A 12,655-nucleotide genomic window follows, 5' to 3' on the forward strand; every position below is an offset into this window, starting at 1 on the left:
GGGCAAGGGTAGATAACATGGGAAGGTCGTGTCGGGTGTTAGGGCGACCATGAGAAGTCCCTGTGACCCGAGGGAGGCGCGGAATGGACAAAGAAGGCAATGATGAGTTCCCCTTTCCCGACCACTGGCCCCTCCATGGAGCCGTCTGGGGAGGACTGGTGTTTTTGTCTCTCTGAATAGGAATGTGAGAAAGTGCGTGTGGTCAGCTTACTGTGTGCGGAGCTGGAGCTCGCTGGGGTTGGGCTGGAACCCTAACCTTCTCACTGTGAATAGGCTCCTTCACCCTGGCAGCTCCTCCGTGGTGTTCTAGTGTACAGTTCTGGGAGCAGCCTCTGGTGCTGGGGTCCAGGAATGTCGACAGATCAGCCCAGCTCCGGTTTCTGCTGCCAAAGAGCAGAGGGAGCTGAGCCCAGGCACCTGCAGGCAGGATCCAGGGATCCAGTGGGCCCGAGGTGCCCTTCCAGATGTCCGAGAGTCCAGGCCTTCCCATGCTGACTCTCACGCTTCTACCACCCCGTCTCTTGGCCCCCACACAACTAGCCGGGATCCTGCATCAGGCTCAGCATCTGAGACCACAGCAGGATCATGAGGCACCCGAATACCCCCAAACCCGAGGCCTGGCCGGGGCAGCCAGGCTTGGCCAGGTGGGGCAGAAAAGTTTCTCTTCCCTCCGGCGAGGTCAGCAGTGGCCTCACGCCCAGTTCCCAGCACTCTCCCCCTGCACCAGCCAGCAGATTGGAAGCGGCCAGGCTGCCGGCGGGCTGGGGGCGAAGACCGGTGGTTCCCAGGGGACAGCGGCCCAGCTCGGCTGCAAGCTGTTGGGAAGGCGGGAGTTCTCAGCCCTGGCTTGCTGGCTGGCGCTGTAGTGGGAGCCTCCCATGGCTGGAGGAGCCCGCTGGTCATTTATTTCAGTTTGGTGGATGGCGAGGGGACCATAAACCGAGAGGAGGGGCTTTTTTGGGCCCTTTCAGGCAACCCCCAGCTTGTGCTTTTCTCCTGTTCCTGGACACCTCTGGAGACCACACCTCCCTCTCCACCGCCCACCTCTCCCCAGCCCACCTCTCCCCAGCTTCTTCTGGCTTGCCCCACCCCTCACATCCCTAGAGAAATCTGATCTTCCTGGGAGCCTCTGAGGTCCCCACTTAGGTTGTGGGGTGGCAGATACTCCTCCTGTGGCCATGGTTTTGTCCTTGGGCAAAGATCTATGGGACCAACTGGGCTCCAAGAGTATCCTCTGCCCACGGGAGGGTCTCAAGCTGCCCCTTCCCAGGACATGCAGCTGGCAGTGCTGGGCCCTTTTCTGGCCTGGGGATCCTGTGCTGGAGTTTGGATCTCAGACCCAGTGAAAAAAGCAAAGCCTCTGAAGGTGCTAGGTGCTGTGGCCGGGTCAGAGCCAGGGCAGGGAGTGGGGGCACCATGAACATTTAGAGGTCAAAAAGGAAGTGTGCGCCAAGCCCCTGCATCCCTCACCAGCTGCTTCTGCACTTGGAGCCCAAGAATATCAAGTTGTTGGTTTGCTCTCATTAGTATTGAATTACTGCCACCTATTATGATATAAAACATGCTATGGGATTTATTTCATTTGGAGTTTACCCTAGGATTTAGCCCTCTCTCACTAGCATTGTTTTATTCCTCTTGGGGATTTCCAGCTCCACACAGATGCCTCCTCCTCTCTCTTTTCCATCATGTGGGTGGTTCTAGCATCTCAGCCTGAGCCACCTGAGAGGTCTGTGTACACTCACCGGAGCTCTTGTTTAGCTGTGAAGGGGCCCAGGAATTTGCATTTTCCTAAGGATCTAGTAAACCCTTAATCTACCAGGAAAGAAGCCTGGTTGGTTGTGGTGGGGTGTCGGGGGTTTGGGGGCCTAAAAGAGCCGGATGTGGAGCCTGGAGAGTCGCCTGACCTCTCTGAGCCCCTGTTTACACAGCGGGAGGGGACCCAGACCTCTTTCCCCAGCCCCAGCCCTCTTCCTCAGCAGTTCTTGGCCTCCTCCCCAGGGGCTGGCAGGGGGGGCAGGGGTGTGGGGGCCTCAAGGCAAGGAAAAGAAATTAGTGTTATTAGGGCACTTCTAGGGCCAGGCTCCCAGGATTCCTCAGTCTTCACCCAGGCCCAGAACTGCTGCTCCTGTATCCAAGCTCTCTGCTCTGGGCCATCTTTGCAAGACCCCAGCCCCTTCCTCAGCTGCTCACTTTCTCTTTAAATCTCTTGCTTCCGATTCTAGTCCCTGCCTGTAGTCCTTTGAGATTGCTTTCTTTAAACTGTTAGCCTCTTTCTTGACGGACCCAGAGCTCTAGAAGGTCCAAGACCACTCACCCACAGAGGGAGAGTCACAAAGGAGAGTTGCTCTTCTCCAGGCCAGGGCAGGCAGAGAAGCCCTCAGAAGGCTCTGGCTTATCCCATTTTGGACAGCTGATCTCTGTTGCCCCAACCTCAGCTTTCCTCTTGGTACAAAGGTGTTAACATCAGAGCTTGTAGTGAGGGGCAAGGGTGGAGAGGCCCATGGTGTAGAATCCTTCTGTTCCACCTGGGGATCTTGGCTTGGGTTTGGCTTTAAATCCGGATGGACGAGGGTGAGGCTGAGCCTCTGGCTAGGCCAGGGCTCTTCTCAACTCTCTCCAGCCCCTCCTCCTCGTCTACCCAATACCCTCAGCCCTGGAGCTAGAGATCCAGTTTTGCTTACCTTGCTCAGCAGGTAGAGCCTCACCCTAGAGATCTACTCAAAGCTTCTACGCGATCCTACTTGGTCTATGCTCCTATTTGAATTGTGGCTTAAAAGCCTCAGAATTCACCAGACTTGAGTTAGAATCTGGCTGTAGAATCCAGGTCTGGGACCAAGGTAAAGCAAATGAGTCTTTGTTTTAAATGTTGGTATTTTATCCACCATGAATTTTTAAATTTTGATTTAAAAATATTGTATTAAAGGCTGGGCACAGAGGCTCACTCCTGTAATCCCAGCACTGCAGAAGGCTAAGGCAGGAGGATTGCTTGAGCTCACAGGTTTGACACCAGCCTGAGCAAGAGTGAGACCCCTGTCTCTAAAATAGCCAGGTGTTGTGGTGGGCACCTGTAGTCCCAGCTACTCAGGAGGCTAAGGCAGGAGGATCACATCATCCCAGAAGTTTGAGGTTGCTGTGAGCTATGACACCACAGCACTCTACCCAAGGTGACAGAGACCCTCTCTTTATCTCTCTGTGTGTGTTACTAAAAATCAATCGTCTTGGTTACAGAGCTTGTTGGCACCACCATAAATTTGTGCTTTAGGCAAGTGCCTCATCAGCTTCCCCCTAGTCCAGCTCTGTGGCCTTCAAATTGCTTTCTTTTCTTTTTTTGTTTTAAGCAAATCACTGCTTTCTGAACTTTTTTTTTTCCCAGCTGCAAGATGAAATGATGTTGCCTACTTCACAAAGTGTAGGAATCCTTGCACTTGGCTCAGGTCCTGAAAAATAGTTATGCGATTCATAACGCAGCCACCACTACAAATAGCTAGAGCTCTTTTGCTCTGGCAAGTTAAGAGCCCTCAGGCTTGTCTCCCCAGCCCTCTCTAGAATTGGCTTCCAACTTTGTCCATGGCCTCTATACCAAAACCAGTTTTTTTTTGGCTGGGGCTGGGTTTGAACCCATCACCTCCAGTATATGGGGCTGGCGCCCTACTCCTTTGAGCCACAGGCGCCGCCCGCAGTTTTTGTTTTTTTAATTATTAAATCATAGCTGTGTACATTAATGCAATCATGGGGTACAATGTGCTGGTTTTATATGCAATTTGAAATATTTTCATCAAACTAGTTAACATAGCCTTTACATCATTTTCTTGGTTATTGTGTTAAGACATTTATGTTCTACATTTAGTAAATTTCACATGTACCCTTGTAAGAGGCATTGTAGGCCAAAACCAGTTTTTAAGGCAATGTGGTCAGAAGGTTGAGATGATAGGGGCCAGGCCTGGGGGCACTAATATTTCTCTGGTATGCAAACAGATGGGTTGAAGAAGGATTTGGACAATTTATGGGCTCCAAGGTCACATTGTTCTCAACCATTTGTATTCGTTTTAACTAGAAACTCCATGGAGCTCCTGAAGTCAGGAAGAGAACATTCTTTCTTTCCCCCTTCCCCCTCTCCCTTCCTCCCTTCCTTGCAAGCACACGCTCTGTCCCGTGTGTCATGCTAGATGCTGGCAAGTCATGGAGCATGACAGGGTGGACCCACCCGCATGGAACTCACAGAATACAGTGACAACCCTCCATCTAAATCCCGGCATAGATAAATTCCCCTTTCTGCATTCAAGTTTATAGGTTTCCTGCTCTCGGTTCTCAGATCCTGTATAAAAGCCAATCCAGCGTTTTTTCTCCTACTTAATGATGAAGTGAAGCATCAACATTTTCCCCAAGTAAAAAGAAATGCAGTAGGGCTGACCTGTGGCTCAAAGAGGTAGAGCGCCGGTCCCATATGCCGAAGGTGGCGGGTTCAAACCCAGCCCCGGCCAAAAAAAAAAAAAAAAAAAAAAAGAAATGCAGTAAAAAGAATGTTTGGGTCCATAAGGACAAATTTGTGAGAAGGTGCTTGGCTGGAAGCACAGACCCGCCCGGCTGGGATGGCACCTCGGTGGGGGCTGCTCCCAGCAGTGGAGATGGGCCTTCTCTTGACCTAGATCTGCTGTTTCCAAACCAGCACTAATTGGTGCAACGGGATGGGTAAATAAAAGAGCTGAACCCTTCCTATCTGGATCCAGGGACCTCCCTGGGTGGGATCTGTGGCCCGTGAGCACTGTTTCCTCCTTAGCTTCCAGGAGCCCCCACCAGGCAAGTAGCAGATGTGGCTGTCGGCTCCCTGATACCTTTCTTCTGGCCAAGAAAATTATTAATGTCTGGTTGTATCTGAGAGATAAAGATAGAGGGAGAGAAACAGAGAATGAACCAGGTTTGAGCTCTAGTTTAAGAATCTGGACATAGGGCTGGGCTCAGTGGCTCACGCCTGTAATCCTAGCACTCTGGGAGGCCCAGGCAGGTCTATTGCCCAAACTCACAGGTTCAAGACCAGTCTGAGCTAGAGCAAGACCTCATCTCTAAAAATAGCTAGGTGTTGTGGCAGGCGCCTGTAGTCCTAGCAATTTGGGAGGTTGAAGCAAGAATTTGAGGTTGCTGTGAGCTATGACAGCACAGCACTCTACTGAGGGTAACAAAGTGAGGCTGTCTCAAAAAAAAAAAAAAAAGAATTTGGACATAGGTTGAAGTTAGTGGGGTCAGTGTGGGAGGAAATCTGGGTCCACCAGCCAGAAGTTCTGCCCTGGTTTTGCTGCAAAATAGGTCTACAACCCTGTCTTCTCCTGGGAGCTCTGAGTCGTTTCAAGCCCCTTCCATCTCCCTAGGTCCCTTTTCTAAAGATTCCCTCTCAATGGGGTGTTGCCAAGAAGCCCAACCAGTAGGTAGAATGTCCCTAAATGACAATCAATGAGGAAATTAACCAAAACAGGTGCACAACCTCATGCCGCTGACAACCCCACCTCACGTGGCGTTTGTTGGTGTGTGATTAGGAGGACTTGGCCTGGAACGCTAAGCTCCCCCGTTTCTGTCCACCTTAACTTGAGAAGGGATATGAATTGGCCTAGCTTGTGTCGTGGACGCCAGCATCTCTTCCAGGGATAGAAAGAGGAGGAGACTAAATAGACGTTGCCCGAGGCCTCTCAGGGCAGGGCCCTCTGGGGAGTCCATCCGGGTCACGAAGGGCAGGAGTTGTAGGGTCCCCAGGCACAGTCAGCCCAACTGAGGACAGGGGTTCGGCTGATGTGACAGGACGTCCAGGATCAGCAGTGGACCTGGGAGTCTGTGCAGGTACAAATAATTAATAAGGAGGGAAGAACGAAGCCAGGGAGGGAAGAGCGCAGGGAGGCAGGGCCCGGAAACCTCCGCGGCCGCTGACTCAGACTTGCCAGTGGGTGGCACTGTAGGACAAGGAGCTGACGTTCACTCGGCTGCGAGCCGTGGCCGGCCTGGCCTCCGAGCGTGCAAAGGACTCCAGAGAGTTGTCTAGAGTGGTGCTCCCAGCTCATCTGTCACAGCCCTAGCAAAGCCCACAGAGCATGGGCAAGGAGTGATTGGGTAAACAGGACACTTATGTAGCTGCTTCTGGCTGAGCCCATCCCTCCTCCTGGGTCTGGGGCCTTGGGTGAGGAGGCCTGGGAGGACCTCAGGGGACATCACTTTCAGAGGGGACTTGTTCCACCCCATGGTGATTAGGGCCCAATTTTGGGGCTGCTGGAAAACTCATCAGCCTCCTGCTGTGCCTCCCTCCCCTTTCCATAGGGGGTTTCCAGCAAAACAGTGAGCTCAACTCAAAACATCTTTACCTTTTTTTTTTTTTAATGAGTCTTAACTGTGTCACCCTGGGTCCGAGCTCACAGCAGCCTGAATCTCTTGAGCTTAAGAAATCCTCTTGCCCCAGCATCCCAAGTAGCTGGGACTATAGGCACCAGCCACAATGCCTGGCTAACTGTTTTTTATTTTTAGTAGAGCCGGGGTCTTGCTTTTGCTCAGGCTGATTTTGAACTCCTGAGTTTAGGCAATCCACCCACCTGCGCCTCCCAGAGGGCGAGTATTACAGGCATGAGCCCCTGTGCCCAGCCCTTCTTTACCTTCTTGAAATATCTGGACACAGAGCCTTGTGACCCTTTGCACACCTGTCCTCCTCCCCCTTTCACTCCCAGGGCTCTAGCAGCTGCCCATTTTCTGTATGTGTCAGCAAAATAAGGGAACAGTCATTCATATTTATCTATTGCTTCCAAATCCAGCACTAATCACAATATGTTTTTTCATGTGGTCGTCACCTAATTTAACTCATGGGACCCTCTTGTAGCATGGGGGTCCTGTCTCACAGGGAAGGCCCAGAGTGAGTGGTTAGGACACTTGCTGACATCCAGGGAGCTGTCTGTGCTTTCGTCAGCGAGGTTGTGTGGTGGGCGCGGTTCAGGCCAGGCTGTGGGCCCGGCACTCTCGCCTGACTGGCTGTGCCGAGTGGCTTCTGGGTGGCTTTAGTCTAGACAGTGAGGATTCTGGTTTGCCTCTGGCCTGTGTGGGTTGAAGTCAGTGGAGTCAGTGTGGGAAGAAGGCTGGGGGTGGGTGGGGAATTTGGGGCCTTGGAACCCTGAGGGCAGGGTGGAGCCTGTTCAAGGGGGCTAGTGTGTGGCTTATTTAGGGAATTGGCTTCTAACGAGTTACAGTGGTGGGGGTGGGGGGGTAGGGGACAGCTGATCAACAAGCTCACTCAGCTCTGTAGCACCACAATGGCTGAGGGCACTAGGCAGTCACCAAGGCTGAGGGAGGCTCCCTGCCTGGCCTGTAGGGGACCTGATCCAAGGCGCAGACGTTACTCAGTACCCTTGGGATGTGTGACCTGTGGAATATGGGCCTTGGGATCTTAGATCCATGATCAGGGCAGCGTCACTGTAGAGGGCAAGACAAACCCTAAACAAATCAAGAAATTCATGGTGGAAAAAACCAAATTAAAAAAGAGAAACTCATGGTGAGATCAGTGGGAACAGAACTGGGGGCTAGTCCCAGGAAGGCTTTTTGAGCAGAGACTTGGCTTTTGAACTGTAATATCTGAACAAAGAAGGAGAGGAAGCAGGCGAGAGTCTGGTGCCCAAGCGCTCCAGGCAAGGGGGGAAAGAAACCTCAAGCCTAAGTCAGGAGTGGCAGGGAGGGGGCCGAGGCCTCACCTGCAGGACTTTGGGTCTGACTTCAAGAGCGAAGGAGTCGCGGGGTGCTCGGGGGCTGCTCTGTAGCAACTGGACCCTGAGGGGACCGTGTCAGGCAATTAAGGACCCACCACAGCTCTCCAGAGACATAACAAGGGCTCGGGTTGAGGCACAGGAGTGGAGGCAAAGAGAAGTGGATGAATCGGGTGTGTTTCCAGAAGTAACACTGCAGGCTGGTTGACGGAATAGGCATGAGAGGCCGAGGGGGCAGAGGGAGGGAGGCTTGGGGCTCGATGCCAGGCGCCCGGGTGGGGAATTCGAGTGGGCAGTTGGATAAATGAACCTGGAGTTCTGGGTTCAGTGCCAGGCTGAAGATCAGCACTGGGGGAATCCTCAGACTTGAGATGTTGCCTCCCTCAGAAGAGGCATTGTTACGACGTCTTGGGGGTTCATCTACTTGGAAAAGTTTCTGTGCTGTGGCACCGTCGCCTGACGAATCTCAGGTTGGTTCATTCACCAGTTATGGGTTTACTGGTTTTCAAATAAAGACACAAAAGGAGGGAGACAAATAGCATTTTGAATTTAAAATAGACGAGCATATAATTTGTGGGAAGAAGCCAAAGAACATACAGGAAGACGAGGGAAGGAGGCCGGGAGTCGGGCAAGGAGCTCTGCAGGCCGTGGCCTCTAGCCTGCCCGCTCGCCCTGATGCCCTCCCCCTGGGGGATGCTGAGCAGCCAGAGTCTGTCTTGGTAGAGGGTCCGCCTCGGCCTCCTGATTGACAGGGCCACTGCACTGAGGAAGTGGGATGGCCCGGCCCAAGTAATGAACCACGGGTTCTTCCTGCTGTCAGGGGTCCCAGAGAGATAACACTGTTGTGATGAGACGTGAGGCATCCCAAAAAGAGCAATTAAAGCTCGTGTTTGGAATATAAAATGAGGGCTTTCAAAGCATGTCACTGTCACACTTTCTGCAGGAAATACACAGGTTGTTCTTAACACTTAATGGGCAGAGCCATAGAGTCGACCCTTAGCTTGGAGTCTAAAGAACTGCCTTGTAATTTGGGTTTATCTTGTCAGCTGTGGCCTTGAGAAAAGAGGCAAGGGGGAGCCTGCCTGAGGAGTAAGAGGAGGAGGAGTCTGCAGGGAGGGTCACCGGGGCTATGGTAAGACTAGAGTAGGCTAACCTAAAAAGGGGGAACTCTTACCAAAATAATGAACCTAGGACCCGACTCGGGTCCTTATAGCAGCAGCACCTGCATAAACACAGCATGGTGTAGGAGTTGGGCCAAGAAAATTAAGTCCTTCAGGGAATTTTCTACTGCGTTGAGAAGGCTTCTCCTGACAGCTGAGTGTCTAGGGGTGGGTGTAGTTGCCCATCCGCAGTGTGCCCTGGCGGACGGCATGCTCCTCCCGGTGGGCTTTGAATGCCCTCTGGCGATCTGCCTCTGTGGGGAACGTATCGAGGTGCCGGCCCACCTGTGAACAGAGAGCAGAGCAGGAGGGTGAGCCGCGTCTTCTGGGAGTCTCGGTCCAGTTGCTCCCCTCTCCCTTACCCATTTCCTATTTCAATCCTGGAGACTTAATAAAAATGGGATTAAGAGGGCAGGAAGTGGCAGCAGGTGCTGAGCGGGGTGGGCTGCCTGAGGGCCACGTCCTTCCTTCTGCCCAGCTTGTGTCTGGGAAGATATATGCTCAACGGATATTACCCAGCAATGACCACATCACTGTGCCGTGGGACCTACAGCCAGCGTCACCTTTCACACGCTGATTTTACCCCGTTAGAACATCCCGAGCAGCTGCCTTCTCCAGGGGGACCTCCTGACCCTGCTGGCCTCACTGCCCTCCTGCCCGTTGGCAGCCACTGTGGGGTCAAGGTGTTGGCTCTCGACAGCACCAGAACACATCACCTTGTCCTCCCAGGGTGGGGAAAAACGTGAGGGAGGCAGGTCCAAGGAGCGGGAGCCACCACCAATATCTCAGCCTGCCCTTCCTTCTCAAGAAATGGTGGTGGATGAAGCCCGCTTCTTATATCACCTCCAGCTGTGAGAGAGCCCAACTGAGTACCCGAGGCAACACCCTCCTAACAGGGCATCTTCCCACAGGAGGACCTAAGGAAGGCACGGGGTAACAGAGCTTTGGGCTCACGGTCCATCCATCTGTCCGTTCGTCCATCCACACAGTAATTGAGCCCAGTTCTGTCAGGCAGTGGGCAGGGACGGCCTCAGCTCTGCCCTCATGGAGCTTTTAATCCCCAACAATATTACACAGCTATTTCATGACAACGGACAGAGAGCTGGGGAGTGTGCAGAGAGGACAAATGGCCTGAGTCCTCGGGCACAGGTATGTGCATGGGAGTCTTAAAGGGCAACCAGGGCCTCCCCAGGCAAAGGGGGCAGCATTGCGCTGGCCCTGGGGCTGCAGGCAGCCAAGTTCATGAGGCTACACGAGGGGATGGTGGGCGAGCTGGAGGGCAGGACAGGTACGCCTCGGGGCAGCCGAAGGCTCTGTGGTGGCTTCAGGATAAAACAGGACCCATGCCCTGGACAGCCATGAGGTTCTTTTTGGGAATGGTCAGCTGAGCTCATGGGGTGGCAGGCAGCCGTAAGGTGATGGAAGGTGAGAAAAGAAAGCTGGGGTGAGGACGAAATAGCAGAAGGGAGTAGGAGACAAGGAGGAACCTGCAGGGAAAAGGCTCTGGGCCCCGTGGAACCCACCTGGATTGTGTTTGTCACTTTACAGGTGAGGAAACTGAGGCCCAGAGCAGAGTTCAGTTAGTTCAGTTCAGGGTTGGCCCCACAGGGACAGAGACCCCCAACCTCTGGGCTCTAAGTTTTGGAGTCTTTCTAGAACACTCTGCTCAGCTGTGCGTGGGGCTGCTCCCCACACCAAACCCACTGAGGCGCAGAGGAGGCAGGGGCTGTGGAAGTTTGCCAGGAGCCCGTAACAAGCAAATGGTGATGAGAAGATTCAGTTATGCCAGGCACCGCCACACTCCTTACTCCCTAGGAGTTGGGCTGTAGGGGATGAGACCCTCTGGGGACTCTGCACAGAGCCATGACTCTCTTCTGGAAAAATCAGTGCAGGTTGTTTCAGGAGGTTTGTGGCCCTTTATGAGTCTCCTTATGGACCCTCGGTGACAACTTTTCTCGGGCTCAGCCCCAGCCTCAAGGTTGGGACTTTCAGGGTGTGCATCAGAGTTGCCTTGGGGGTCTTATAACCCAAGGAGGCCCTAGAGCCGACCCTAAAGCTGCTAAGGCCACCACAGTGGCCCTTACCAGGCCCTGATGCCCATTGGACACAGGGCTCCATGTTGGGGACTCTCCTCATTTTGACCCATCAAACCATGATTTTATTCCTGGTTCAATCTCTAAGTTTCAGAAAAGTCCCCAAGTGGCAACAAAAATTATTGAGAAGAGAGAAGACCCTACACAATGAGCAAGTAAAAAAAAGCCGGGGGCACCGGGCTTGCTGTGCCCTCTGGCAAGTGACGACTTGGCTTTACTCTCCTGTGGCCCCAAGGGCGGTTGGAGATGCTCAGGAAGGCTGGGGCACCCAGCAGTCCCACGTCCAGCCAGCTCAGGCCTCAGCTTTCCACGGTGTTGGGTGACATTTAGATGGGCAGTAGTGCCATTCCTGCCGGCCTGTCCCAACAGGGTCTTTTTGTTTGTCTGTGTTTTGGAACACAGGCATTGGGGCTCTTGGAACCCAAAGAGGCCCCAGAGCTCGACCCAAAAGCTGCTATCATGTTTATATGCATGTTTTCACAAAAGTAATAATAATTTATACACAGTTTTTCAAAATGCTGTGTAAACAACTTTCCATATTGTCACAATATCTCTATAATTTTCCTTTAAAAAATATGTATATTTTTGGCTCAGCGTCTGTTGCTCACTGGTTAGGGCGCCAGCCACATACACCAAGGCTGGCGGGTTTGAACCTGGCCAGGGCCAGCTAAACAACAAGGACAACTGCAACAAAAAAATAGCTGGGTGTTGTGACAGGCGCCTGTAGTCCCAGCTACTTGGGAGGCTGAGGCAAGAGAATTGCATAAGCCCAAGAGTTTGAGGTTGCTATGAGGTGTGACACCACGGCACTCTACCCAGGGAGATATAGTGAGGCTCTGTCTCCAAAAAAAAAAAAAATATATATATATATATATATGTGTGTGTGTGTGTATATGAATATGTATGAATGTGTATGTGTATGTATATATATACACATAAATATATATTTGAGGCAGAATCTCTGCTCCTTCGGCCTGGGTAGAGTGCTGTGTTGTCATACAGCAGCTTCCAACTCTTGAGCTTAAGTGACCCTCCTGAATAGCTGGGACTACAGGCATCCACCATAACCCCTGGCTGGTTTTTCTATTTTTAGTAAAGACGGGGTTTTGCTCTTGCTCAGGCTGGTCTGGAACTCCTGAAGCTCAGGCCATCCACCCTCCTCAGCCTTCCAGAGTGCTAGGATTACAGGCGTGAGCCACGGTGCCTGGCCTAAAAAATATTTTTAACAGCCTTATTGAGATATAATTGATAAACAAAGGCTGCACATGTTTTAATGTACACAGTTTGGTGAGTTTGGAAATAAGCAAATACCCATGAAACCATCACCACAATGTCCATCACTTCCAAAGTCTCCTCATGCCCCGTTGGCTTTTCGTTTATGTTTTTGGTAAGAACCCTTGACATGAGGTCTGATCTGCCCACCTAGCAGATTTCTTCAGTGCAGGGCACAGTATGTATGCTGCGGCTAACCGCAGCCAGGGCTCTGCAGACGTCTCTAGAACTTATCACTCTGCATAACTAAAGCTTCACACTCACAGCACTGAAGCTCCCCACCTCTTCCCCCCCAGCCCTGGCTGCCACCATCCCAATCTCTGCCTTTCTGAGCTCCAGGATCTTCGTGGGGGGGATGGGGGGTGGGCGACAGCTCTGCTGCCCACACTTCCCAGGTCTCCACCCTCCC

General features: G+C 52.5%; 1 protein-coding gene across 2 annotated transcripts in view; it reads right to left on the minus strand.

The window, feature by feature from the left end:
- Nucleotides 1-8,310: 8,310 nt before the first annotated feature.
- The window catches only part of CFAP77 (cilia and flagella associated protein 77), a 132,092-nt gene continuing 127,747 nt past the window's right edge, over nt 8,311-12,655 (minus strand). For both annotated transcript variants that reach the window (XM_053559112.1, XM_053559104.1), the window contains one exon: nt 8,311-9,166. In XM_053559112.1, coding sequence (XP_053415087.1) covers nt 9,044-9,166 — 123 coding nt within the window. In that variant the 3' untranslated portion in view covers nt 8,311-9,043. The remainder of the gene's footprint in view (nt 9,167-12,655) is intronic.

Source organism: Nycticebus coucang, chromosome 2 (genome assembly GCF_027406575.1).
Source record: "Nycticebus coucang isolate mNycCou1 chromosome 2, mNycCou1.pri, whole genome shotgun sequence".
Lineage (NCBI taxonomy): Eukaryota > Metazoa > Chordata > Mammalia > Primates > Lorisidae > Nycticebus > Nycticebus coucang.